Genomic DNA, 27,205 nt, shown 5'->3' on the forward strand with positions numbered 1-27,205 from the left:
TATAGTTCAAAGGTTGGTATCTTTTTTGGTTTCCTTTTTTTGCTTTTGTAAAGAAAAATAAGATTGTGTTTTTTGTTTGAAAGAGAACATAAGCCCCCTCCCTGCCCAGCTTCTCCCCTGCCCCTGGGGGTGCTGGGCCCGCTGGGCCTGGGCAGGAGGGGCCAGGTGGCCGGGCCTGGAAGGAGAGGAGCTGGCACTCGGTGCGGGGGCTCCTCAGAGCCAGAGAGGAAGGGCATTGGGAATGGAGTTTGGCTTGTCAGGCAAAAAGTAAAATTAAAAAACTCAGCACACATGCCCACTATACAAACGGGGGCCGAGAGGCGCCACCTCCGAGTTGGAATCCTCTCTGGCAGCTGGACGCAGGGTCCTGGTGCGGCCCCTGGCCCCCAAGTCCCCAAGTCCTGGGGGGGTGGGGCAGGGCAGCAAACAGTAGCACTCAGGACAGGAGTAGGGGAAGAGGAGAGAAGGGAAGTCAGAGGAGTCTCCTTCCCCACATGGTAAAAAAAATTACTAAAAAAGCACCCAAAGCTTAAAAAAACTAAACCTCCCTGGCAGGGAGAACTGGGGGCATCCTGCTTATCAGCAAAATGCCTTACCTGGCAAAAATGTGTAGAAAAATAAAATTAAACTTTATCCCTGAATGACAAAGTGAAGACCCTGCCCTCCTGCCCTCCTGCCCCCCCGTGAGTCCCAGAATCCACCGAGGCTGCTGATTCCTCCCCAAGTGGCACGAACACGTGCAATGACACGCACACACGCTGCTGTACCCGTGTCCAAGGCCCAGGGCAGCAGGGACTGGGGATTCTCACGTCCACAGCACATGCACAGTCTCTCAGTCCTCACAGCACTGGGAGGGTCCCTATGCCAGACTGAGGTCCCTCCTTCCTCCTCTGGGGACCCCAGCACAAGGCAGGGTGCAGGAACCTGCAGTGCAGGTCAGAATGAAGGGCAGTGGCAGGGACTGAGGGCAGTGGGATAGGAAAGAAAGCCTGGGAGAGAGAGGTCACGCTGAGCCCACGGTGACAGCAGAATGAGAGAGGAAATTGGGGTCTCAGTGGCTGAAAAGAACCAGGTGCGCAGTAGGGCAGGGACGGGGTCCAGTCTCATCTGAGACCTGCAGGCCACCCTGGGCCTGTCCCTCAGTACAACGTGGGCTGAGGGGTCCAGCAAGGCCCCCTTGGGCAGCATGAGGGAGGGGCCCAGAAGCACAGGCCTGGAGATGGGGCAAGGTGGGCCCTGGGTAGTGTTCTCAGGGTAATGGGGCTGCTGCCTGGGAAGGTCAACAGAGGTAATAAAACGGTGGTGCAGGTGAGCAGAAGAGAGCCTCGGGGGGTGCTTACACTAGCCTGAAGGCCCAGCTAGGCCCCTAACCAGGAGCTCTGAGGAGCCCTGGGCAGGGGACCCCAGGCACCCACCTGCCCACCTTGGGAGAGCCACAGGGCAGGCCTGGCCCAGCAGGAAGGAGCAAGACAGGGTCAGAGAATGCTGGTCCTCAAGGGGGCCTGCCCAAGGGAGGTGTACTCTCCATGGGGCAGGGTCGAGGACGGTGACACAGGGACCATCCTTCCCTCCTCCCCCAGGGAGCCTGAGGCGGCCAGGTGGGACAGGGGAGTACAGTACAGAGATGTGATCACAGCCCGTGGGCGAGGGGTCAGGAGGCAGCCCGGCTCCTGCTGGAGTTACAGTAGTAGTGGCATTCCTGCCAGGCAGGGCTGGACCGTGGGGAGGGGACCCCAGGGTCGTGAGGCCCCTCGGGGATCCCTGGCTTTGGGATCAGAGTGTCAGCACCAAACACACAACCAACGTCAGCCAAGGAGATGGGCAGGGAGGAGGGTGAACCCACAGACCTCACTCAGCCCTGCAGATTGTTAGGTGAGGAGAAGGTGTCCCGAGGACGGGACTCAGTCCAGCGAGGTCACGGGCCCTGGAGAAGAGGGCGGAGGCGGCAGCCCTGGGGAGGGCCTGAGGCCGGCAGTGGTGGAAGCAGCATGCACCTGGACGCGCCCTCCAAGACTCCGGGTACCGGGTCAGCGCAGGCTCTGGTACAGGTAGGCGGAGGTGAAGAGGGCATTGGCAGCCAGGCTTACAGCCAGGAGGCCCCGGACCAGGGAGGGGCCGAAGAGACCTGCCAGAAAGAGGGAAGACCCAGTCAAAGGCCAAAGGTCAGAAGAGGAACCTGTGTGTGGAGTCACTGAGCAGTCAGCCCAGCCCACCAGAGACGCAGTTGTGGGATCTCACCCGGGCTGAGGCCTCACCCCGGGTTCTTTTCTGGCACCCAGAGGCCTTCCCACTTGGAAAGACTCGCAAACTCAGGGTCACCTGGTCAAGTCTTGCCTCTCCAAAGGTGCCTCCTTTTCTGAGTTCCTGCCGCCAGGTATGTCCCCAAGGCCTTGGACGTTGTGGGCCTGTCCCTTGGTGATGGGGGTGGGGGTGCATGATATCTGCCTTACACACAGGAAATGGGGGCTTTAGGGAGATGGGTATCCTGGCTAGGCCTCAGAGGTAATAAGCTGCCGACTAGGGTGCCCTGTCCCAAGTCTGTGCTCTGGCCACGGCCTCGATGCTGCTAGGTCACAACCCCCAGACCCCACCTGATTTGGGGGCAACACCCGTCTCCAGTCAGCTCCCAACAATCTTTCCAGAACTCCCTGCGTGCTGGGCCACCCATCTTCATCAACACACATGGCCCCCATGCTCTGGGGAGGGTCTCCAGGTGCTGACTACAAGGCCTGCTACAGGCTGTGCTTCCCATGGGACAGGATCTGATCTCACACCCGCCGCAGCCTGCAGAGCTTGGATCAGAACCCAGGCAACTCAGCGCCCAGGGAGGCCTCAGCACTGCACCAGCCGCTGCACTGCACCCCGCTCTCCAGGCCAGCACCCTGCCAGGGAACTCTGTGACGGTGGCAGTGTTCTGTGTCTGTGCTGTCCAATAGAGCAGTCGTGGGCCACCTGGGGCGACAGAGCACCTGGCTGGTGCAGCTGAGAAGCTGAATTTTTATGGTTGTTAAATCTTAATTCTGTTAAATTTAAGTGGCCGCCTGTGGCCAGAAACTACTGTAACAGCACAGCTCCAAACCCTAACCCGAGGGGGCTGCTGTCTGCTGAGTCACAGGCTGGACCCGGACAGCGCTGGCACGTTATCTAACTGTCCTCTGTCACTCAAAGGCCCTCGAGGGGTCCTTCTCAGACAGACCAGGAGGTGATGGCCACTGCAGACCCACAGCCCCCATGCTGCCCTGCCCTCCTCCCCCACCTCAGGGCGCAGACCTCTCCAGGCGGCAGCCTCCTCCGTGCACCCTCTGGTGGTGGTGTCCACCATACAGGTGGATGACTGTGACGAGTCGTCCTCTCTCTTGATGGAGTGGCTGCTGCAGGGGCTGCCTCTTTCTGGCATTGAACTCGTGTCTGCAGAGAGAAGGGGTGTCTCAGTGGGTGCTCACAGCTCACCTGCAGGGACAGATGTGGGACAGCTCCACCTCCAATCCCAGAACAGTCCTTGGACAGCCCTGCCTGTCCCAACCCATTCATCCTACCCTGGGCAGTGGGAGGTCAGGTCCTTGTTCAGATCCCAGCTGTGTAGCTGCCGTGAAGGGAACCGGTTTTAGATCAGGAGCAGCAAATTCAAATACCAGCAGGTGCTGACAGAGGATGGCCACATGTAAGGATCCGGAGGGGGCAGGTCAGTGGGACAGGGGACCTCAGCCTGCCCTTCTACCTGTCTGCCCAGTATTCGGGCCCAGTGCGGCCAGATCTTCTGACATCATAAGAGTCAAGAAATCCACACATCCATGTGAAAGTTCTAGATTTTAAAAGTTGAGGCCTAATTTAAAAAATGTAGAAATGCTTTGCAGACCACCACCATCTGAGCAAAACAAAAACAGCCATGACCAGATGCAGCCTGGCAGTGCTTGATGTGTTTTTTATCTATCCCAAGGAACAGAGGACCCTCAAGGTCAATTGCAAAGAAGAAAATAAAATCACCCAACAGAGAGCAATGTCCTGGAGGGTTCAAGGCCACCAGAAGCCAGGCCAGATGTGTCTGGAGCTTGGGAGAGGAGCCACACAAACGTGGACAGGAGCAAGGACGGGCCCCGTGCAGCCCCTCAACCGTGTCCCCACAGTTGCACACAGTCGGCTGAGGCCACAGAGGTGCCTCCACAGCCCCGCCAGGGGGTCCTGCCTTCCAGGAGGGTGGTCAGAGGGCCGTACCCACAGTGTGCTTCCTGTCCCGCGCCGGCTGCCTCTGCGGGGCCTGGGGCGGCTCGAGGGTGAAGAGGCTGCCGTTGTGGGGCGAGTGTTCATCGGAGCTGCTGGGGGTGTTGGGGGCTTCCCCAGGGGGCGATGGGAACAGCAACAGCTTCTGCCCCTTCAGGTTGAGCCGTGCAGGGCTGATGAGAGGTCTGCGGTGTCGCAGAGAGCCAGAGCTGGAGGCCACCGAGCCGGCCACGGAGGGCGCCGGGGAAGGGAGCGGGGAGGAGAGGCAGCTCCCCGACAGCAGGGAGAAGTAATCTGGAGGGTGGAGGACGAGGAAGGCGTGACGTTGGCTACAGTAACACCCACTAGGCTATTTTGTTCCTGCTGCTCCTCCTGCACAGTCAGGAGGAAAGCAAGACTGTGCAGGCACTGCAGGACAGAGGGAAGTCTGGCCGGCAACTGAGGGAGGAGGGCCCGTACCCCACCAGGCACCTGAGGGATAGGAGAGAATCCCGGAGCCCCAGCCAGGTCCCCTCTGCCCACCTCCCCCCTAATTTCTATCCAAAGCCCCTGGTACCTCCCCCAGCCGAAGCAAGGCCCAGTAGGAACAAACTCTTGGGACTTTAGTTCAGCTAACCCCAGCCCTGCTGATGGTGGGGTCCTGAGTGCACTGCCTCCACCAGCGGTCAGCGATACGCATGACAGCATTCTATTAATCCTGGTAACTATCACGCCCATTTCACAGAGGAGGAAACTGAGTACAGGGCTGTCAGTCACTTGCCCAGGGCTGCACAGCTGGGAGGCACAGGGCTGGGACTTGAACCTGTCTGACCCCAAAGTTCATGCTTAACCACTCGGCTGTCCCACCCCACCCACCGCTCTGGAAAACCTGGTCCATACGCTGCCCCACCTGAAGCAGCTCCCCTATTACTCCTCTTGGCTCTCTGTTCGTACCTGAAACGGGAACCTCCCCAGATCGAGACACCTGAGACGGTGGGCGGCTCCCACTGAACAGATACCCTGAATCTGGAGAGGAAAGAGGAAGGTGACACAGTCAGGTCCTCAGGGCCAAGAGCACCCGCCCTGTCCATTGCCCTCCCCTGTGCCCCGCCCCATGGCTGATCTGCTGAACCCAACCTTTGTCTTCACATGATGCTTTCACAGAAACACAGGCTCTCAACTGACTCCTCAAACCACCACCTGAGGCGCGCTAGGCACACTCCCTCTTTGCAGACAAAGAAACCGGAACACAGCAGGCTGCACGCGAGAAGTCAGCACCTGGATCAACCTGGACTCCTCGACGCCTCCTTCTGGGCCTCTCTCTCCCCGCAAGGCCCCGCCTTTTCCGCCATCTCGAGTCCTGCCTCCTCCTAACCCCAGTCACCCAATCGCCTGCGCTGGACCTCAGGGAGCACTGGACACGCTGCCTTTTCTTCAGTCAAGTGCACCCCAAGGGCGGGGACTCCATCTCACGTAGTCCATGATCCCCCAGTGCTCAGCTGAGAGCTGAGCCGGGAAAGATCCCCCGACCACCATGTGCCCTGCTGTAGGTGGCTGCTGCTTCACCATCCATGGGGCTCTGAGGGGTCTGTCTGTCACAGCGCACTGCCTGCCCCTTGTCCCCACCAGGCCCGGGGACACAGAGCCAGGTCAACCCATGTAACTGTGTAAGGATGGCCACACAGCCCAAGCCCAGCGGGAGCCCTTCGAAGAATCTGCTTTCTGGATGTTGGTCCTTCAGCTGAGCATGAGCTGTGGAGATGCAGGGACGAGGCCTGCAGCAGAGGCACAGAGGCGAGCAGAGCTGAGAGAGACACGGGAAGATGGAAGCTAGCACAGCGCCTGAGCCCTGGACCGCCAAGGCCTCCTGACTACGAGACCCGAGGTCCTGCAAAAACTCCCCCTTGACCCCTGGCAATGGAGACCAGGATCCGCCCTCCATCACCACACATTCTGAGACCAGCCTGCAGCCCACAGAACCACCCTGCCACCCTGGGGGCAGTACTCCTGAGCCCTTGCCTCCAGCCCTGAAGGGCCACAGGGAGTCTGTGTGTTGTCTACAGTGGGTGGCAGGCCCTGCCCCAAAGGCCTGAGCCCTTCCCAAGGGGCTTGAAATGGAAACCCCTCAGCCCAGCCATCCTGGGCAGCATGCACAGAGTCCTCCCGGGGGTGCTCGGGCCCAAGCAGGGCTGCTCCTGGCCAGACAGACGCTGGGCTCCTGGTCCCCTCGGCGGTCTGCCCTCCTCCACCCCAAGTTCCACAGGAAACAGGGAGGGACAGCTCTGCGAGGGGAAAAGCAAACCACCTGAATATCAATTCGGGGTACGAGCGAATGGCCTGAACTTTAACCACCTTAGAGCAGCCAGGCTTCTGGTTTTGCTGTTACTGGTATTCCTCACCCCATAGTGATAACAGCAGCCATGCCTGCTGAGAGCCCTGTTCTGGAAGCTCTCCTGACTTGGTCTCACATCATGTCCACCAGCCCCCAGGCACAGCTGCCCCATCTGAGGAGATTAGGGTGCGGGGAGGTGCATGTGCCCACCCAAGGTCACGGACGGAGGGCCTGCTTGGCTGTGCCCAGCCAACGGCGTGGTCCTGGGACCTTTGTTTCCTGCATATAGTCTTCACGACAACGACAAGTGTGTACTCCCAGCCCCGCTCACAGATGGGGAGAGGGAGGCGCCCCACATTTCACCTCCGTCAGACTGAGCGGAGTCTTCTCCAGATGGAGGAAAGGGTGGCAGCAGGGGCCCGGGGCTGTTTTTAACCCTACATTTGCCTTACAGGGAACATGGGGAGCAAGGATGTGTCCTTTGGAGGTCAAGTCCCTGCCTTTCACCCTGCGGGACTATTAACTCAAGTCATTTCATTTTTTAAAGGACAAAGCAGGAGGCAGCCCTCCCCGCAAGGCTGTACCCCTCTCTCCCCACAAGATGGCCATCAGGAGGCTCTGGAAGGGTCTGCACCCGAGTTGGTCCTGCAGAGGCCCAGGAGTTGGGGCCCTGCCCCCACTAGCCCACTCCAACCCTGAGGGCCTGACGTGCCCTCCCTGGCTCCTGGTGGGGAGCTCCAGAGAACACTGTTTTGGGGAAGGGCCTGGCTGTGGGGCCTCCCAGGCTCCCGTGTCCAGGGCATTCCATGGTCCCCCTGCTCCAGCAGCTGTTCATGAAGAGGCCACAGTGGCCCTGTCAGCCCCAGGGCCTGAATTGGGCAGGCCTCAGCCATCACTCTCCTGGCAGGCAGGGGCTCAGAACTCTGCTGAGTAACAATTCGTGTCGAGGGGCAGGCAGCAGCCCCTCTCCTCCAGCAACCTGCTCACGTTTGGTTACACAGAAACACGTGGAGTGCAGGTCTCTGTACGTGGGGCAATCATACCTTCAGTCCCACCCTGAAGGCCTTGAACCCTCGCCAGCACTCAGCGCAAACGCCGTGTCCTCCAGTGAGCTGCCCCTCCTGAGGTGGGACCCTCCTGACCTGGGACGATGCCTGACTGCACACAACAGGGTAGGAGAGCCTGAGCTGGGGTTGAACCCCAGGTGCTAGCAGCAGTGGGGCCCTGGGCAAGTCCCGGAAGGAAGCTGGGGCTTGCCGGGGCCTCTGACGGGAGCTGGAGCCCCTGCCTGCAGAGCAGCTGAGGGGCTTAAATGAGACACTGCCCGTGAGCAAGCCCAGTTTAACCAAAAAGCCGCCCACGCTCTTAGGATGGCATCCTGCTTCGCAGCACCAGGCCTGGGAGCCAGGCAGCCAGGGAGCCAGCCCTGGCCACACCCCTGAGGGGAGGCAAACCCAGCCTGTGCCAGACGCCTTCCCAAAGTGATGAGGCTCATCATGGAACACTCGCAGGGCTCCGAGTGGGTAACACCGGATCTGACTTAGAACCAACCTCCCAGGAAGACCCTGCTGTGAAAGGTGGGGGATGAGACAAAGTCTCATCACAGGAACCAGGTCTGGGTCACACCAGGGCCCACGTGCAGCAAGTGCTCCAAAAATGACCTGAACCGAATCCCCGCCCTCTGGACCACACAGAAAGGTGGGGGCAAATTTTCCAGCCCCTAGTGCCTCAAAACAACAGCAGTAATAATAATGGTAAGAATGGTGGTAAAAGACAACCCCCAACAAGCTCAAACACTTACTGAACACCTGCTGGACACACTTTAAACATATCATCCCATTTAACCCTCACAACATGCACGGCGGGTTCTACCAGTAGTCTCATTTTTTTTTGAGGGAAACTGACGCTCAGAGCGGTTAAGTCCCTTGGTTAAGGGCAGCTACCAAGTGGCCACACCAGAATTTGAACCCAGTTCCCCTGTCTCTACAGCAGGAGCTCCAACACTCCTCCTGCAGCCCCTCCCACTTTGCGCTCGGCTGCAGTCCCTTGTGCCTGCTGCCCCCGGCTCGCTCAGTCCACCAATGCCCAGCGCCTCTTACCTGCTCGAGTCAGAGGGGGTATGGTGCCCAGCGAGAGGGCCCGGCTGAGGCGGCCTGGCAGTGAGGAGGGCGAGGCCCGGCGGGGAGACCGGAACAGCTGCTGGTTGGCGAGTGGCAGGAAGCCAGGTGGGGTGGGGATGAACAGAGATGGCGAAGAGCCTGCGACACTTGGGCAGGGGATGGCCAGGCTGGGGCTAGTGGGGAAAAGGCCGGCGGAGTCTCCGGGGAAGTACCTGCAAGAGCCGTCGGGCACGAGAGAGAGGAGAAAGTCAGCCCAGGGGGCTCCGGAGGCCCCAGCTCCTCTCCCCCGTGCAAGGTGGGGCCTCAGTCAGGGTCCCCGAGGAGGCGTGTGTTAGTGGAAGCAGAAAAGCAGTCCGACCACATTCACGCCATTAGGAGCGGGTGGCTGGGAGGTGCCAGCGTGCCCACCCCTCCCGCATGCCCCCCGACCCCCCGCCCAGCCTCACAGCAAACTAGTTCCACTACGAGTCTCAGTATTAAAGTGACACTGTCACCCTTACCAACCTCACACCAACCCTTCGCCTTGAAGCAAGATGCCGGCCATGCCAGGCACACAGTACAGGCCGGCGGTGTTGGGCGCCCCCTTGCCACCTCCTGCTCCAAGCCCAGAGCCTCCTGCCGCAGTGGCCAGCTCAGGGAGCCCCCTGCTGCTCTCTGCTCTCGGCACCCGACACTCCGCTAGAGCCCTGGCAGCGAGGAGGGGGCAGTGGCCAGCCTTGGGGCTCCCGGGAAGAGGCTCTTGCAGGACACAAGCCAGACCCAAACTCAGAAAAGACCCACAAACGATCGCGAAGCTGCCCGAAAGACAGAGGGTGACAGTGTCTCTTTAACTCGAGAACAGTACAAACAACACCACAGGACCCAGTGGCCCCAAGCCGGAATGTCAACCATGCTTCTGATTAAGGCAACCGATTACAGACGGGGAGGGGCAGAGGCAGTTAATCCATTAGTCTGCCATCTGACGGGGCTGCGGGGTCCAGCCTTACCTCGGTCCCAAGGGACAAATGGGCCCATGGACAATGTGCCGACGGCCGGGCAGGCTGGCTCAGACCCTACAGCAGAGCCGGGGGCCGGCTAAGGTACCCATCCGGGCCCACCACGACCGAATGCTCGGGGAACCACTAGCCAAGCCACATTCCACCTATTTCCTCAGTTTTTCATCTCCGCCCCTCACTTTAAACAAGTTTGATGAGGAAAGTGTGGGGTCAGCCATTGCCTTCCTGTACAATCACGTGATCTTTTTAATACCTTTCAAAGCACCAGGAGGCCATCTAGACTCCAGAAACAAAGGCAGGGCCCCAGTGTTTGGGGAATTTGGGTAAATCAAGGCAGGAGTTCACCAAGTGAATCTGCAGAAGGATCTGGTCAACCTGGGTGGCCCTAGGACAGACGTGCCCACACTCCACCTGCTGATCTGTCCTGCCCAAGCCTGTCTGACACCCACCTCCTTGCCCCCAAGATACCAGGGGAAAGTTCCGTCTCTCAACAGAAGATATGATTTTGTGCCGTCATTCTAAAATTGCAATACCATTCAGCAGGACGGGTCACTACCTTGGGGAATGGCCTGAGTTGGGGGGACACTTTGGGTACTACAGGGGCAGTGAAGGTACGCTGGGACCTTTGCCCAGCTTGTTCTGATCACGCATGAAGCTCTGTCCCCTGTGGGGGCCTGTACCTCCTAGAGGACCCAAGTCTGTCATGCAGAGCGGCAGCCTGACAAGAGCACGCGACACCCAGGCCCTTCCACCAGGTGGCAGCAGGACTCTGTGCTGGGCATCCTACGCCCACCCACACCGAGCACCCCGGAAGCAAGGCCAGGAGTCTCTAAGGGCCACCTCAATAACCAGCGGGTGAGGGGTGCAGGTCTGAGTGAGGCTGCGGGTCTCAGAGGTGGTCAGCTGCTGGAATGGGAAGCTGGGTCTCACCAGCTCTTCTTGTTTCCCCAGATCCTGCTCACACCGGGGCTGCCTCAGTGCTTACAGCCTGAGGCGCTGGTCCATCCGGCACAGGCGCTGCTCCCCATCTCTGATGCCACTAAAAATGCTGGCAGTGCCGGGTAGACAGTTCTTGGTCTGACCCCTCTTGCTGTGACAGGCAGCAACATTACTCAACTAGCAGATCCTTGTAAAGCACCAAATGTGAGCTCTCTCCATGGCTGTGTGGAAGATGGTCCCCCAGGAGCCTCCGTTAAAGCCTTCCATTTCCGCCAGGCTTGAGAGCTTCAAAGGTACCGACGCTTGCTTTGGCGAGGCCCCCCCGGCCGCCCCGCGCCCTCAAACCCCGTCTCAGACAGGCACTCAGCCCAGAATCCAAGTCTGCACGTCCACTGGGGTAAAGGGGTGCTGGGGAGTGGTTGGGCTGTGCAACTGTCTCCCATCTGACACACACAGGACATTTGGTCTTTTTCAACTCAATCCTAGTCCAAGCCGGGAGTGGAAGGAGAGAGAGGACTACATTTCAAGCAGTTTATTGAGATGGGGAAAATACGACGCAGGAGGCAGGTGAAGACGGCATGTGAAGATAGCTGGGCCCTAAGTCGTTTGGTGTCCACGTCACCAGCTCCCACACCTGACTCCTGTGGGCACATCTCTCCCCCAAAGTCCCCCACCCCTGGTACAGAAGCCTCTGAAGGAAGGTGAAAGAAAAAACAAAAAAGACGTGGTACCTGACGCCCACCGGTAAAAGCAGGACCCCGGAGGCATTTATTGAAAATACAACATTAAAAACACACCATCTATGGCCAGGCGTTGTGGTTACAGCGAGCAGAGGGTCACTAGACAATCATCCACAGTTCTACTACACAACCAGAGACGACGAGACACTCGGCAACAGTCCCAGGGACACAGCTCCTCCCAGGGCGGGGCGTCGAGGCGGTTTGCTCCTGGGCAAGTGTGGGAGGAGCTACTCAGCCCAGGGTGGGGACCCCAGACCTGGAGGGAGAAGACAGTGACATGGACCTCCCTCACGTCTCGGGATGGTCACCCCAACCCCAGATGGTCTGACCATCGTCCCCAGCGGAGGGGAGAGGTCCCTGGCAGGGGTGACACATTCTGAGTTAATAAGCCATGATCCCAGTGGTACCTGCACTTCCTCATTGTTGCCAGTAACATCAGAAGGTGCTGGACTATGCTCCAAGTAATGAAACTTTAAAGGACAGAGGATAATTTTAAAAAGTCACACATAACTCCACAAAGGCCAGGACGCCTTCCTCCGATTGAGGTTCAGCTCAAGATGGGTGTCTTTCTAAGCCCGCTAGAGGGCAAGAAAGACATCTGCGCAGCAGGGGCTCCTGGCCAGCAAGAGAGCTGGTTATGGTTATTATAAATAATTTAACTTAAATACACACATACACACAGATGTCTGGTTTCTACTCAATGCCAAGAAAAGCAGTAATTAGCATCGCACTGTCAGTTTCCTTGAGAATAGGAGATTCTAGATACAAGGGCATGCACAGCCAACAGACTACTGGTTCTCCACCCGGTACCTGCGCCTCCCCTCCCCTCTTAGGCAGGCTGCCTGGGGCCGGAGGGACAGGCAGAGCCCCCTACCCTGCACACAGACAGGCCAGTGGGCCTTGCTCCTGGCTCAGACACCACGCCCCCATCTTCCAAATGGTTGTCCACCTCACCCTCCACACAGAACCAGCTGAGCCTGCACAGCTAAGTGGGGGCAGCTCCTGACCCATCCGGGCTCTCCATACACAGATGCAAGCGGGCACAGGCTGCCACCCAATCACTCAGGCAAGTGGGTGACAATGGGACTCAGGCATGACGCTCGAGCTCTCTAGGGGGCGCTATAAGGGGCCTGACCAGGGCAGTCGCTCACCTGCCCCTTCAGGCCCAGTTAGCTGGTGGCCCCTTGCTGAATGTGACCCTCACAAACTTGTAATCTGCTTTTGCCTTCCCTGGGCTCTGACATGCAGAGTGGAGTGGAGGTGCTGGCATACTCGGGCCACACCTGCAGGGGGATTTATGCTCAGACTGAAGAGTGGCAGACACACAGGCCCTGGAAGGAGTGTGAGGCCCACTCTGGGGTCATCAGAATGCAAGACGCCAGGTAAGGAACAGCCTTGGTCCATTGTCCTGACATGACCCTTGGAGGCAGCCCCTAGGCTGAGAACTTCCTCTGCATGTGGAAGGCACCTCAGTTTCCAGAGCGGGTCCACACTGAGGTCAGCAGTCAAGGGCCCTGGAGAGGGGTCCACCTCTCATTTCACAGATGGTAAACTGAGGCTGGGGCCTGGCCAGAACCACACAGCTAAGGAGTGGTAGGGCTGTGACATGCACCAGCCCCTCCCCTGGAGTGGTGACTCTGGGAGGAGGCAGCCCTGTGTGGGGCTCTGGGTCAGCACTGTCCCTCCCCTCCAGGTGACCCAAGGAGAGAGAGGCTGATGCCCAGTGGGCTCTGTGGCTGCCCCACAGGGAAGTGGAAAGCAGGAGCCTTGGCACCCTCCATGAGGGGCTCCAGGGACCAGGAGGGGAGTAACAATGGCCAGGCCAGAGAGGAATAAGGTGACAAATGACCTGGGGTCACGATGGGCCTGTGCATCCCTGGGGCCCCTTACTCAGTGCTAACCTTGGGCAGTTAGCACTTTTCCCAGGCATCATATGGCAGTGAGAGGAGGAAACTGGGGACCTCCTGGGCATGGGGGGCGGGGGGGGGGGGTGCCAACAAGAGCAGTTCAGGCCCTACAATACCAGCTCGTCAGGGCAACCTTGGCCCAGGGAGCCTGAATGCCAGCCGAGGGGGCAGGTGAAGGGCTCAGCCACAAGGGTCAGGGTCTTGCCTTTCCAGGGCAGAGCTGGGGCTTCCCAGGAGAATGGGCAGAGCATGCACACCCTGGTTCTCTCTGGCTCATAGTAAGGCCCACAAATGAATAAGGAAAGACTATTTGGGACCCCCTCCACCCCCAGGCAAGCTTCCACACCAGCCTGGCTGTTAAGAAGGAACTTGCTGACCACAGGGGAAGCAGGACTTTTCTAGCGGACGTCCACCTTGAGAAGGGCCTCACCCCACAAACTCTTCATCAAGGCCAGTCTGGGCCCAAGAATTGTACTCTCCATTCCCAGGGAAGGAGGCTGAGGGATAACAGGGTCTCTGGAGCAGGGAAACGAGTAGTGGACCCAGGGGGGCAACCCTGCCTTCCTTTTGGTTCCACCATCTCTGGCAGCACTGGCCAGGCAATGGGCAGGACCAAGAGGAAAGACCAGAGAAGTGATGTGGGGACAAGGTGGGGGGCTCTGCTCTGGCCCCTGCTCAGCAGCACCTGCCGTGCTAAGCAGCCCAAGTGGTCAGGCCATGCAGCAAGGGCCCAGTATGCAGCCACTGTCACCAGCATGTGCCAGGGGCTCAGAGATGGGGCAAAGTGGGAGAGGAAACAGGCCCACAACCCTCATCCAAGGGTGTCAGAGGCAGGTGTGTGGGTGCCGTGGGTGTTCCAGTCTCGGGGCACGTGCGGGTCTTTGGCCAGCGGTGACACGAGTGGTGAGGAGCTGCAGGGCGCTCAGGGAGTGCCTCGGGCTCGGGGATGGCTTGGTGGCATGGGAGAAGAAAGGAGGGCAGGCCCGAGTCCCTAGGGAAGTGGACGGGCTGGGTCAGGCCCAGGGGCTCTAGGAGGGTGGGGGCAGAAGTGAGGCAGGTAAGAAAGATGCCAGACAGAGGGACCCTGCTCCAGGTGGGGGGCAAAGCTCTGGGCCTGTCCATCCGTCTGTCCTCCCCCCGCAGTCACTGCTGCTTCTCTGACCTTCGGGGCCGGAACCTCCGTGGGCCTGTCGCCTTCCTTGTGGCCACGGCTGCCGTGAAGCCCACCAGGCAGCACAGGGACGTGGTGCTGAACTTGACTGTGTCCAGCCAGCTGGGCGAGGTAGCCTGCAGGTACTGCTCAGCGAGGTGCAGCCCTAGCAGCAGGGCCCACAGGCAGGTGGAGAAGGCGTCGATCCTCCGGAGCCTGTGAGGGGGGAATGGGGGCAGGGGTGAGGGCCCATCCCAGCAGGACAAGACCCCCCACCCCTTCTGCCACTTCCTGCCTCCTTCATCCACCTCGGCCCTGCTCAGGGGACAGAATCCAGAGCCAAGAGGATAGCACCGGCCTCAGAATCCTGCTGCCAACACTTACATGCTGCCCCACTCTGAATAGGTGTTTCTCCTAAGCGTCAGTGTTCTAGCCCATAAAACAGGGCTAAGAAACCTCCTTTAGTCACTGTGGGATAACAGGGACACCACTCGGTACAGGTGCAACTGCCCAGGGAGGGAAAGCAAGGGCCCCAGGGCACCCCACCTGACCCTCCTACAACCCGGGGCGGGGGGGGTGGTTATCATCCCCCTGACTGTGCAGACGAGGAGCCTGAGCGGGCGAAGTGAGGCGACTGGGTCCCAGCAGCCCCAGCACACAACAATGAGTGGTGGGCCGGCTGAGCACCGCTGCCCCCTCTAAGGCAGGTCATTTGCCTTCCTCTCTCCCACCAGACTCCCAGCCACTGGAAAAGAGGGACTGCATCTTGCTCCAGCTACACTGTGGAGCTCAGCCCAAGGCTGTGGGCCCTGCAGGGCCTCTTGGCTCCAGCCCTGAGCACTTCCTCCCACTGAACCCTGTCCTGCCCGGCCACACACACACCTGATACGGCCGGCCAGCAGCATGGCCAGCAGGCAGGTGAGCAGACCCAGCGCCACGACGCCCATCTGGTGGCTCTGCCCAAATGCCCAGGCCTCGTGCAGCTTCTCTGCCGTGTGCTCTGGCAGCAGGCCCAGCAGCTGCCGCCAGCCCTCAGACCCAGGGGTGGTGCCGTTGTCAGGTGTGGCCGAGCCATTGCCACCAGGTGGCAGGGCCGGGGGCAGGGGGGACTCTGGGGCAAAAGGGTTGCTGGTGCCATACAGTGTGGTGGTCAGCAGAAAGGTGCAGGCCAGGAAGGCGAGGGCACGGAGCACGATGACCTGGACCGGGGCCTTCACCGCAGACGAGCAAAAGCTCTGAGGAAGGAGATACTGGTCAGTGAGACAGCCAGAGCCACCAACAGCCATTCCCACAGTGCCCACTCTGTGCAGAGGGGTCTGGCCAGGGCCCCAGAGCCCTTGCTCAAGAATCCCCCCAGGTCCTGAAGAGCAGAGATGCTGTCTTTACTGGGTTCTAAATTCTGACGCATTTTCAGCCTTGTTTCTGGTTTATCACTGTCCCCCACTGAGGTGTGCCATTTCTGGCCCTTCACTCCTGTGAGAGTTACTGTGTGGGGAGGGGTACTGCTCTGCCATGTTCTTTTTTCTTCTTCTTCTTCTCCCCAAAACCCCCCAGTACATAGTTGCATATTCCACTTGCAGGTCCTTCCAGCTCTGCTATGTGGGATGCCACCTCAGCATGGCTTGATGAGCAGTGCCAGGTCCGTGCCCAGGATCAGAACTGGCGAAACCCCAGGCAGCTGAAGTGGAGTGAACAAACTTAATGACTCAGCCATGGGGCTGGCCTCTCTGTCACATTCTTTAAAGAAATCCTTTTGAGGGCCAGGCCTAGTGGCCGAGTGGTTAAGTTTGGCACACTCCTCTTTGGTGGCCTGGGTTCGGTTCCCAGGCATGGATCTACACCGGTCTGTTGGTGACCATGCTGTGCTGGCGGCCCACATACTAAAAAGTAGAGAAAGACTGGCACAGATGTTACCTCAGGGCAAATCTTCCTCAGCAAAAAAAGAGAAAGAAAGAAATCCTTTTGATATTATGGTGACATACTCTTTAAAATAAGTTTTTTAAACCTTCTGTCAAATTCTGATCAAAAATTCCTATTGTGGGGGCTGGCCCCGTGGTCGAGTGGTTAAGCTCACGCACTCTGCTTCAGCAGCCCAGGGTTTCGTCGGTTCGGATCTTGGGTGCAGACATGGCACTGTTCATCAGGCTGTGCTAAGGAGGCATCCCACATGCCACAACTAGAAGGACCCACAACTAGAATATACAACTATGTACTGGGGGGCTGTGGGGAAAAAAAGGAAAAAAAATCTTAAAAAAAAAATTCCTATTGTGATTTTAACTGGAATTGCAATAAACATATAGATAACTGGCCAAAATTAAGTTAAAAAATACCGCAATAAGTTGCTCAGTCTAGGGACACAGTGGTAAGCAGGAAAACCAAAGGTCAGAGAGTCCTGCTGTGCAAACATGGACGTGTGGGCCAGTGGTGTGGCCATGTGGTCATGGGCCCAGCTGGAGACTAGAAATCACACACCAACTGGACACAGGGCACACGTGGGGACCCGAGGGGTGGGAATTTCTTTGGGGGGATGTTTTTTCCTTCTGAATCCACTTCCTACTGTATCATATTTTTTTAACCAGATAATCCCATTAGTTGAGTACAGTGATAAAAACTAATGATAGTTTTAGCCAGACTGGTCCTGGGTTCAAATCCTGGTACCACAACACCCCAGGTGTGTGGCTCTCTGCAAATTATTTAACCTCTGAGAGTTTAGTGCCCACAGCTATAAATGGGAGTCGCAGCTCCTAAGAGCGCAGCCACCACCAAGCGTGCTCTGAGTCTGAACACAAGTGTCGGGTCACTGCCCAGATGCAGCAGGGCAACTCAACCCCTGCTCAAGTATGCCAGCAGCAAACGCATCACGACCCTGACCTAGTCTTCTCGGGATACCTACTGTGGCTGGTGACACAAAGGGGTCTGGGGACAGGGTAGGAATGTGGGCCCGCTAGAAGGTAGCTGCCCCAGGAAAAAGGGTCCCAGCTCTGAAGAGCTGCCCTCCTGTCTGGGGCCCAGCCCTCTGTGAGGGATTCCTGCACAAACTCGAGACTGGGAGGCCTCGCTCAGACCTGTGTGTGGGTCTGGTCCACCTCCCGGCGCTGGAACTGGTGGCTGAGCAGCAGGGCGCGCAGCTGGCGGTTCTGGTGCTTGATATAGTACTCGACAGCGGCCTGGCATGGCCGGCACAGCTTGTACATCTGCTCCAGGTGGTGCCGATACACCTCGATCTCCTCATCGTACCTGCCCTGCAGAGGGGTGGGCAGAGGCTCAGGGTCCTCTGGGGGCAAATGAGGCTGCCCATCTAGTGAGGCGAATCTAGGTTCACTTACAAGTGGGGTGACCACAGGCACGTTGTCCCCACTCTGAACCTGCCTCCCCTGCTGCCCAACAGGACAAACAGCTCACTGCATATGGTAACGTCAGCTGTAAGGACTGGCCCAGATCCTGGGATACGGCAGGGGCCCACAGGTGATGGCAGATAGTCTAGCCAAGTTCTGTTGTTCCACAGGATGCACCTGGAGGCCTGGAGCTTGGGACAGGGTCCTTGCTGCAGGCCCTGCTCCTGGACTCCAGAGCTCTAGGAAGGCAGGCGTGCCCCAGGAGAAGGGGGCTCTCGGCTGACACTACCTAGACTTGAGCAGATGGACAACCCAGAGGCAGGGCCTGGCCCTCGTGGGGGCTGAAGGGTTCTTGGGGCTTCGGGAAGAGCCCAGAAGATTTGAGTCCCACCTCTCCTTCCCCGCAGATGCAGCAAAGCACCTCTCCCTCCCCGTCTCCAGGGGGCCAAACATTTCAGCCGCAGCGGCTAGGAGGGATATCAGCTTGATCTCCTTTTGTTGGGACCAAACATGCAGAAAAGCCGCCCTGCTTGCTGAGTCACACATGCCTTCCCTTCTGCAGATTCCCCATCTCTCCACGCCTGGCCCTCACTCACCTGTTCTCCCTCCCTCCCTCCCAGGCTGGACTTGGGGAAAGCTGGCATCTCAGGCCTCAGCTGGGATCTGCTCCTGAGGTCACAGGACCCCTGGACTGGGCAGGGTCTGGGGGTGGGGTGGACAGGCAGGATTAGCTAGATAACAAGGCTGCTGGGTTCCACGGCGGGCCCAGGGGAGGTGAACTCCGAACGGCAAGGCTCTCAGCAGTGCCTATCTTCCTTCTTCTCCCAGAAGCCGAGAACATCCTCCACCGACTCCAGAGCCAAGCGCCCAGCCAGCCGGTGGGCAAGACTAACTCAGAGGGACATGGAGAGGATGGGTCTCACAGGGCCCCAGGTGGAGCCCAAGGATCCTAGCTCCCCCTGCTCAGGGGCAAACCCCTCTGGACTAGCAGGAACTAGGGTTCTCAGGATATTTCCAGGCTTGGAGCCCAAACAACAGAGACCTTGAGACAGAAGGAGAGCGAGAAGCAAGGCTCCAACTGAGATGGAAGAAATAACACACTTGGAATGTGGGCCCAGCATAGGGTCAGGGTGAGGAGGGGGCCCAGCGGGCACTCAGGACAGAAAAGCCACCGTCTGGGAGAGCCTGGCTCACGCCTCCCCCTCAGCTGCTCTAAAGCACCCTCAGCCCCCTCCCCGTCCCCTTCCCTGTCCCAGCCTCACCTCGTCCCGCGGGGCGAAGGCCGCCAGCTGCTTGATCTTGGTGGTCTGGTGGTGGCTGCACCGCCTACACAGCAGCACCTGGCTGCTCACCCACTGCTGGGGCTGTGGAGGGGTGCGGGCGCTGGGCGCACTGCTCACAACGTGGTTCAGGTGCTCCATGTACTGGGCAGGGATCGGCTTGTTGTAGTCGCCGTTCTGGGGGAGGACAGGGACCAAAGTCAGTGGGGAGCCCCAACCCAACAGTGAGAGGGCCCTGTGTGGCGAAGCTCCAGGAAGTGGTGGCGGATGTCAAACCTTCCCCTTCTTTCTTACATGGAACAGCAGCTTTTCTTCCAAAGAAACTTCACATGGAACCCAAGAGGCAAGACGCTGGCAAGAGCGCAGCCAGCCAGGCTGGAGCTCGCCTCCCACCCACATGCCTCTCCCAGCATCATTCCTGAGAACCCTATAGCACTGGGGAACTCAGTCTGCAAAGTGTGGTCTGCCCAGGGGTCTGCAAACTACGGCTGGTGGGCAGGGCTGTGTTTGTGAACAAAGTTTTCTTGGACCATAGCCACACGAATTCGTCTACCTACTGTCTATGGTGGCTCAGCAGGGCTGTGTAGTTGTGACAGAGACCATACGGCTTGCAAAGCCTAAAATACTTATTCTGTGGCTCTTTGCAGAAAGCCTGCCCACCCCTGGGCTAGGGCAATGAACAGAATGAGCTTCAGAGCCAGAGAGATCTGGGTTTGAACTCCAAATCTGCCAGTCTTAGCGGTGTGACTTTGGACAAGTCACCTCGACTTCCTGAGTCTGTTTCCCTATCCTCAAAGGAGGGGTGCAGGGCCAGGGCTGTGGTGAGGGGCCCTGGGACAGGGGACAGGACAAGGCTGTGGCCTCACGGTCCCCATGTGCCCGCCAGTGGCCCCGCACCTCCTGGAAGCCGTTGTACTGTTCACAGTGGGGGCAGTCCCAGCAGTTGCGGTTCCCGTAGGGCACCACGGTGTCCTGGTTGCAGAACCAGCAGTTGACGATGGTGTGCGTTGGCTGCCTCCTGTGGACGAGGAAAGAGTGCAGTCAGCCGGAAGACCTCTGCCACCCAAGCAACGGGAGACCAGGGAAAGGGTGTGGGAAGCAGGCTGGGGCAGGCAGGAGGACAAGGACCTGACAGGACATTCTGCATCCAGTGGGAAGACCAAGCAAGGAGGCCACGCTGGCTCGCGCCTCTCTTCAGCTCTCCAGGCAAAGCCTCCCCCCCAGGGGAAGCCACTGGAGACTCACCAGAACTCTTGGCTCCAGCGTGTCCACACAGGGACCCAGGGCCCCCAGCCCCCCGTGTCCTGGGGCTCAGGCATGGGGACAACAGAGGTCAAGGCTGGTCAGACCACGGGGCCGACAGTGACCAGGCTCCAGGACTGCCTGCCCTTCTGGAGAGGCCTGTTCCCAGGCTGTGGAAACAGTGCTCCTTGGGGAGTTTCCCAGCAAAGGAGCCTCCTGCGCTTCACAGAAGAAAAGTCCCCAGGAGTGAGGGCCGAGGAGGCGGAGGGGCGGGGACTAGAGACAGCTGCTCAGCCTGGGGCCAACTTGCTCTGGTGGAGGGGACAGGGCAGGCAGGGCACAGCGGCCCTTGCTGGCCACACGTGCGGTGACAGGTGGAGTCTGCAGGATAATCCCAGTGCAGACACTGGGGGATCTCTGCTCTGGGCCCCTCTACCCCCCTCACCGGCTATGGAGAGTGGGGGCGGTGTGTGCAGCAACTGTTCAACAAAGCCCTCCAGTCCCAGGAATCTAGCAACAATGTGGGCAACGGGTGGCAGCTGCCTGAGCCCTGGGATCCTGGCCTCACCGCTCCTGTCCCTCTGCCTTCCCCCAGAGGCCACTCTAGCGCTGGGGGAGCCACCTGGGCCGCTGCTGGAGTGGGCAACCACAACACACACAGACGGCCCTCCTGTCCACAGCGCAACACAGCTCCAAGCTTCCGGGAGCCAGAGTCCCGGCTCCACCACTTCTCGCTGTGGGCCCCAGGAAGTTCCTCCTCTCTGCCTTGGCTGCATCTGCCAAGTGGGAGCCATCATAGCACGCACGGCATCCATACGTTACAAGGATCCAATGACGTAAGACTTGCAACGAAAAAGGCCAGCTCTGTCACTAGCCTGTCCTCAGGCTTGCCAGGGGCCTGGAAGGAAGGCTGGTCCCTGGGAAACAGAGCCCCTGCTCCTGACACTGCAGCCGCCTCCCGGCCTTGCCCCTCTACCATGTACAACTGACCACGGGCAGGTTAAGAGAGTTCTCCAAGCCCCAGTCTTATTACCTGTCAACTGGGGACCAGAACATGTCAAGTGTGGGAAGTATTTAATAGTTCCCAGCCCAAATGCCCCATAAACGGTAGTTATGTGGGGAGGGTGGAGAGAGTTTGCAGCTCAGGGAAACGCCCCCCAGCTCCCGTCACAAACCCCTCAACCCAATTCTCACCGGAGCCAGAGGAGCTGGACAGAGGAGATGGAACTGGGCCCTGCAGGGAAGAGTTCCAGAGTCCACTGAGGGCACCCTGGATCGCTCCCAGCAGCCGCAGCCCCACAGCAGGCCAAAGCCCTCACAATGGACAACAAGGGATGGCCACATCTTATCAAGAGCGCGGAGCCAGAGGGCAGGGCACTGGGCAGCTCAGCACCAGCCACGGGAGTGGCCTTCAGGGAGAGTCATTCCCTCTTGGAACCTCCGCTTCATTTGTCCATCTGATGACTGGGGATAATCCCTGGCCCAGAGAAGCTGCTGAGAGGATCCAACGAGTTTAGGGAGGCGCTCTGCCTGGCAGGGTCAGTGCTCGGCACTCAGACAGTTTCACCGGGCATCGCGCAGAGAACGGTGGAGGCGGCGCGGCAGCCCCGGCTGGAGGGGTAGCCTCCACTCTGCCGAGTGCACTCGGCATTCCTGGCAATTAAGCACTTGGCTTTCTCTTTGTTAATTTGTACCCACTTTACAGGTGTCTCTGTAATTGTGCATGAGGGCGTGTCCTAATGGCTGATGATGCAGGCCGCAGGCCTGCCAAACCTCTCATCTGCCCCCCTGGGCCCCTCCAGTCTCGTGGAAGGACCCCTCAGCCTTTGCACCCTAGAACCCCACACTCAGCCTCTGGAGAGGAACCAGGCAGATCAGCTGGCAGCCTATGAATAAAGAGAGACAGGGAAGGGGATAAAGAGGCAGGGATAAGGAGGCCGGCACTGGGACTGATAACTGGTGAGCGTGAGCTACGGCTCTGGTCCAGGGCACCAGCCACAAAGCCCCTCCCACCCCAGGGAGTCATCATTTCCACTCTCAATCTCCAGTTCCGTTGCTAGGGAAATGAGCCTGGCCTGGAAGCTGGTGGCAGGAAGGGGAGGAGGGGGATTAGCCCTGGTCCCTGGGGCCAGTGGCTCCAGCTCCTGTCACTCCCAGCCGTTGGTAATCCCTGCCCAGGACTGGCCATCTCCCGTGGCCACGGCAGCTGCTGCCCACCGTGGCCAGGTGGGGGTCCACATGCTGGGGAGTCATCTCTCATGACTCCTTTGGAGTGAGCCCTGAAAGGGTCCGCAGGCCCATGAGCGGCAGGACTAGGAAGCCACGCGACCGAGAGCTCAGTGTGAATTTCAGTGCCCACACACCAGCACAGCGGCCTCCCAGGACTTCATGCATTAGACACGTGGGCAAATGTGAAACGCATCCCAGGGCTGCACTCGACAGCCAACTTCACAGCTCCTAGTCTCCATGGCTGGCGGGTCTTGGCCTCTGGGCCTGCACCCACCTCTACCAGGCCTGACATGGGAGGTCTGGGTTAATCTATTCTGAGCCAGCTTAGCCCTGTCTTGCTTCTGCTCAGGAAATGCCCCCCCCACCCCACTGTCATAAACCCCTCAACTCACTTCTCCCCAAAGCCAACAGCCTTCGTCCCTAGCAAGGCTTTAGGACAAGCTACTCTTAGTGGTGGACAAGATTTGAGGTGACAAGACAAAATGTCCCTGTAACACAGGCAAGAGAGTTCGACAAGGCAGCTCAGGCCCCTGCGGGTGGGCAGACTGGAGGCCCGGAAGGCACTCATCCAGCTCCCGCTACCTGCGTGCTGAGCTCTCGGGCTCTGCTAGGGCCGGAAGAGGCCTCAGGCAGCCAAGAGCAGGGTGGGCCCCTGGAAGGAGCCAGGGGCAGCTGCATGCTCTGGACCCACCCCTCCACAAGCCCCGAACACACACTGGGGAAAAAAAGACCAACAATGGTATCACCCCATCAGCCCTGAACATGGACGTGTGGTTAAAACAAAGCCCATGCCCTGACATCCTGCCATTCCCTACGGGGGCGGGGGCGGCGGGGGGGGGATGTGTCTTCTGTTCTAGCAGTGAGCCCATCTCTCGTGCCACATGAAGGAGACACCGGATGGGGGAGGCCAATGTATCAACCAGTGCCCGCCAGGCTCTGAGAAGCGCCCAGTCTCCCCCGAGAGGAGCCCAGCATGTAGCTTGTGACCCTGGGCACTGTGTGCTGGCCTGGTAGGGTGTGGAAGATGGTCTCTCTAAGAATCAGGCTGCTTCCCTCAGGGGCCAAGAGGTCAGCCTCTGGCACGGCCCCAAGAGGACATCCCAAGACAGCCTCACAGTGAAGGGGTCCTTCCTGGATCCCTAGGTAGCTCCTCACTTGCTCCTTTGTGCCTTGAGTGGGCAACACATGTTGTCCCATCTAACTGGGAGAATCCAAGAAGGCATCTCCTGGGCTGCAATGTCAGCAGCACCAAAATGCAACTCAGCAGAGCCAGGACTCCCATGGCCCCACGGCCCCCAGGCCTCCCGCCTGGCCTCAAGGCAAAGCACAATTAAGTCCACGGCAGTCCTGCCAACACCAAGACAGAAAGCCCCTGGACCCACCTCTCCAAGGGCAGACTTGGCCTGGAGCGGGTGGACTGCGCTCGTTTGCCTCCCAGAGTTTACTGAACACATGCTAGGCTTGCGGGGAGGCAGAAATGAGCAAGGCTCTCCACTTCTGACCTGGACACCAGGACAAGAACAGCAACCTCACAGGGCAGCTGGTGACAGACACCACAGGAGAGAGGCCAACAAGTGGAGCATTTGCCATCACCCTAAAGAACAAGTTTGGCGGCCAGAAGCAGGGCAAAAGAAGCAGATGGCATTCAAATGGGTGGGACTGCTGGGCAAAAAGGGTGGGACCACCCAGCGTACGTCCACGGAGCGGCATCCCTTCAGCCAGAGTGTGCAGTACCAGGAGAGCACAACAAGAGGTGGGCAGGAAACGGGGACTCTGGATGCAAGGATAAGGAGGATGCATCCTCTCAGTCTCCAAATACGACAAAGTGGACAATCCAATAAACACCTATGGGTGCCGCAGGAGGCCCCTGAGATCCCAAGCAGGGATGTGCTGGCAGAAGACAGACTTGGACACAGTGCTAAGCGGCAGACTCTAGGGGTGGGAGTCTGGGGAATGGGGGTGGGGGCAGGCATACGAAGCCATCATGACTGCCTGGATACAGGGCGAGCAAGGCCAGGTAAGTATAATTCAGGCTTCTACTCTGTGACGGTGCTGACAAGCGACCTCCCGTGGGGTCAGAGTGGAGGCCAAGGTGCTCAGTGAAGATCTGAGCACACAGTTTGGTTAGGAGCTGAAGGGCTGGAGCGAGGCAGGGCTCTGCCATTTAACAGCGGGTGCTATAGGGCAGGAAGCACGTCCTCGTCGAGCCTTCTTTCCTCATCTGTAGAATGGGGTTTCAGGAAACAGCAGCGTGCCGGTGCAGCGCCAGCACTGAATCATTAACAATAACCCAGTCAAGACCACTCCATGGATGGGAAGCCAGGTGGCCCTGCCTGAGACTCTGGGAGGACTCCAGCCCTTCAGAGAAGCGACCTCTTGCCCTGGCTCCCCCGTCAGTCTTCCTCCAGGTCGCTCTGCCATCTCTGTGCAGAGCCCACAAACACCCACTTGGCCAAGGTGCTTTCCAAAACCAACTCCCTGCACATTCAAAACCCATGCTGTGGCCGAAGCCAACGTCCTCGCTGTAACGCATTCTCTCCACGGAAGGGAGAAGGGCTCGGTCTCTGTAGGGCTGGTCTTGCTTCTGAATTGCAACAGTGACCAATTTATGATCCCTAGACAAAAGCCAGTGATCTGAGAATCTGAGGGCATCCTGGGAAAGGGCTGGTCCTTCTCAGCCCAACCAACAGGTCCCATTGCCACATTAGGACTCATGTTGTGCCACTAGAGTGACAAGGCCTTCCAGGTACTCTCCTGGCTCCCCTCGTACCAGCTCACCCAACACTGCACCAAGGCCCCAGACTCCTGTCTCCGGCAGAGGGAAAGCTGTGGCTGGCCCCAGACAGGACCCCCGAGAAGAGGGGCAGCACAAGATACTGGAGTGCGAGGCAAAGCGAAGCCAACTTAGTCCAAATCCAGCCATGCTAAACAAAAGAGGCATTGCAAGGCTCGGAGACAGTGCCACGGCCCAGGCTCAGATCCTTGGGGCAACATTCCCTGTCCTGGGTTAAATGGGCAGCAGCAGCGTCCAGAAGACAAACTGGGCTCTTGATCCATCTCTGCTGTCAACATGCTCTGGGAGCCTGAGCAAATCGCCACACGCCTCTGCACCTCAGCTCTCTCGTGTGTAAAATGACTGGTTTGAACCAGTTGGTCCTGCAAGCCCCCGCAGCTTCCAGAAATTGGACAGGAACTGGGACACCCTAGACGTGGGTTGTCAGGATCCTTTAGTCGGGGGCTCTCTCAATCCCAGGCTGCCCTCCCCTGGGAGGCCGCCCCCTCCTCAGCCTGCCAGTCTGGCTCATCCTGCAGACACAGCTGATGTCCCTCCTACCCCTTCCTCCTCCTCCGGGAAGCCTGTGACTCAGTCGCCCTCACTCTTCTCCTCCAGTGAGCAGCAGTAACGGTGGTGGTGAAGGAACATTGGCCAGACTGCCCAGGTTCCAATCCCAGCTCTGCCACTTGCTGCCCAGCAACTGTAGGCTAGCTCCTTCACTTCTTTCACCTAAGATCTGAGCTCCCCACAACCCTTGCTGAAGCTACAACCCCACCTTTTTTCTGTTCCTTGTTCTCCGGTGGGTGGATCAGGTGGGGAAACAGGTGGGTACCTGAGACCCTGGTGAATAAAGCAAGGGGCCATAAAGCTTTTACCCTTGACCATGGAGGCCATGAGAGAGGCCAGCTCTGAACATGGGGGTATGCATGATCTTTGAGCCCAAGTCAGGATGGGGGCTGGGGTGGCCACTGAACCAGCTCAGCAGCAACCCCAGCGCATTTTAAACACCTCTGCAGTACCAGGCTTTCCCGCTCTTGGAGGGAGTGTAGCCTAGGGGTTAAGACCGCAGGCTCCAGGGCCAGGCTGCTTCAGTTCACACCCGGACTCGCCTCATTGTCAAGAACTGTTTTAGCTCTTCTATCCAGCACCTTCTCCAGGGAAAGCAGGGGTTGTGACTCTGAAACGGGCTAATGTAAGCTCAGAACAACGCCTGAGCCAGCATATGCAGACCGTAAGTGCCAGCTAGTATCATGCCGTCCCAGAGTGCTCCTCAGGACCACGGAGCAGGGCTAAGGGCGAAAGGCACTGAGAGCAGCCCGATGCCCGCTCGATTCTCTTGCAGGGCTTGGGGAGCCGGGTGGGTGTGGGGGGGCCCTGCAGACCCTGCGGCTTGGCCAGCACGGTCTCCGTGGGGGAGGGAGTCTGTAACCCACGCGCTGGCTGCCCTGGCCCGCCCCACATTCCTGGGGTCTGCGAACCCACTCCTCGGCGGCTTCCCGACTAAGGATTCCAGATCCGGTGTTTTGGGGCGGGGGTGCAGAGCTGGTCTCAGCGCGCGGGCACTCATCCCGGGCCCCACCGCGCCGCCGAGGCCTCGCCGGGCACGGGCGGGAGGCGCCAGCAGCCCCGGAGCCGCGGGCCGCGGGCGGAGGGCGGCCGGCAGGCGGCGGGCCCGGGCCGCGGAGGCGGCGGCAGCAGGCCGAGGCCGCGTGGGCCGCGCGCACTCACCTCCGCGCGATCCGGTAGAGCAGCACGCCGGCCGCGGCGCACGCCGTGACCCCCAGGCCGCCGGCCAGGCCCGCCGTGGGGCAGCGAGCCAGCAGCGCGCTCACTCCTTCCATGGCTCCCCACGCGGGCGGCGGCGGGCCGGAGGGCCGAGGGAGCAGGCCGGACGCGGGGCGGCGGCGCGCGCCTCCTCGCGCCGTGACCTTCGCCGCTTTGTAGCCGGCGCGGGCCCGCCCCC

General features: G+C 59.3%; 1 protein-coding gene across 4 annotated transcripts; it reads right to left on the reverse strand.

Annotated features, from left to right (window-relative positions):
* TMEM201 (transmembrane protein 201) lies at window positions 1-27,205 on the reverse strand. 4 transcript variants are annotated; one of them, XR_011433454.1, is made up of 12 exons: window positions 26,971-27,205; window positions 19,893-20,013; window positions 18,978-19,172; window positions 17,446-17,622; window positions 15,263-15,615; window positions 14,393-14,596; window positions 8,629-8,861; window positions 5,152-5,223; window positions 4,213-4,512; window positions 3,537-3,641; window positions 3,271-3,408; window positions 1-2,125 (listed from the first exon to the last, which is right to left on the reverse strand). XR_011433454.1 is itself a non-coding variant. In XM_023635840.2 (11 exons), the coding sequence occupies exons 1-11, from the start codon at window positions 27,081-27,083 to the stop codon at window positions 2,028-2,030; spliced, it is 2,004 nt and encodes a 667-aa protein (XP_023491608.1). In that variant the 5' UTR covers window positions 27,084-27,205; the 3' UTR covers window positions 1-2,027. The 4 variants fall into 4 exon arrangements, 3 of the variants coding, with proteins under 3 accessions (XP_023491608.1, XP_023491611.1, XP_070109782.1); XM_023635840.2 differs by lacking the exon at window positions 3,537-3,641; XM_023635843.2 differs by lacking the exon at window positions 3,537-3,641 and having other exon boundaries at window positions 3,257-3,408.

This window comes from Equus caballus, chromosome 2 (assembly GCF_041296265.1).
Source record: "Equus caballus isolate H_3958 breed thoroughbred chromosome 2, TB-T2T, whole genome shotgun sequence".
Classification (NCBI taxonomy): Eukaryota; Metazoa; Chordata; class Mammalia; order Perissodactyla; family Equidae; genus Equus; species Equus caballus.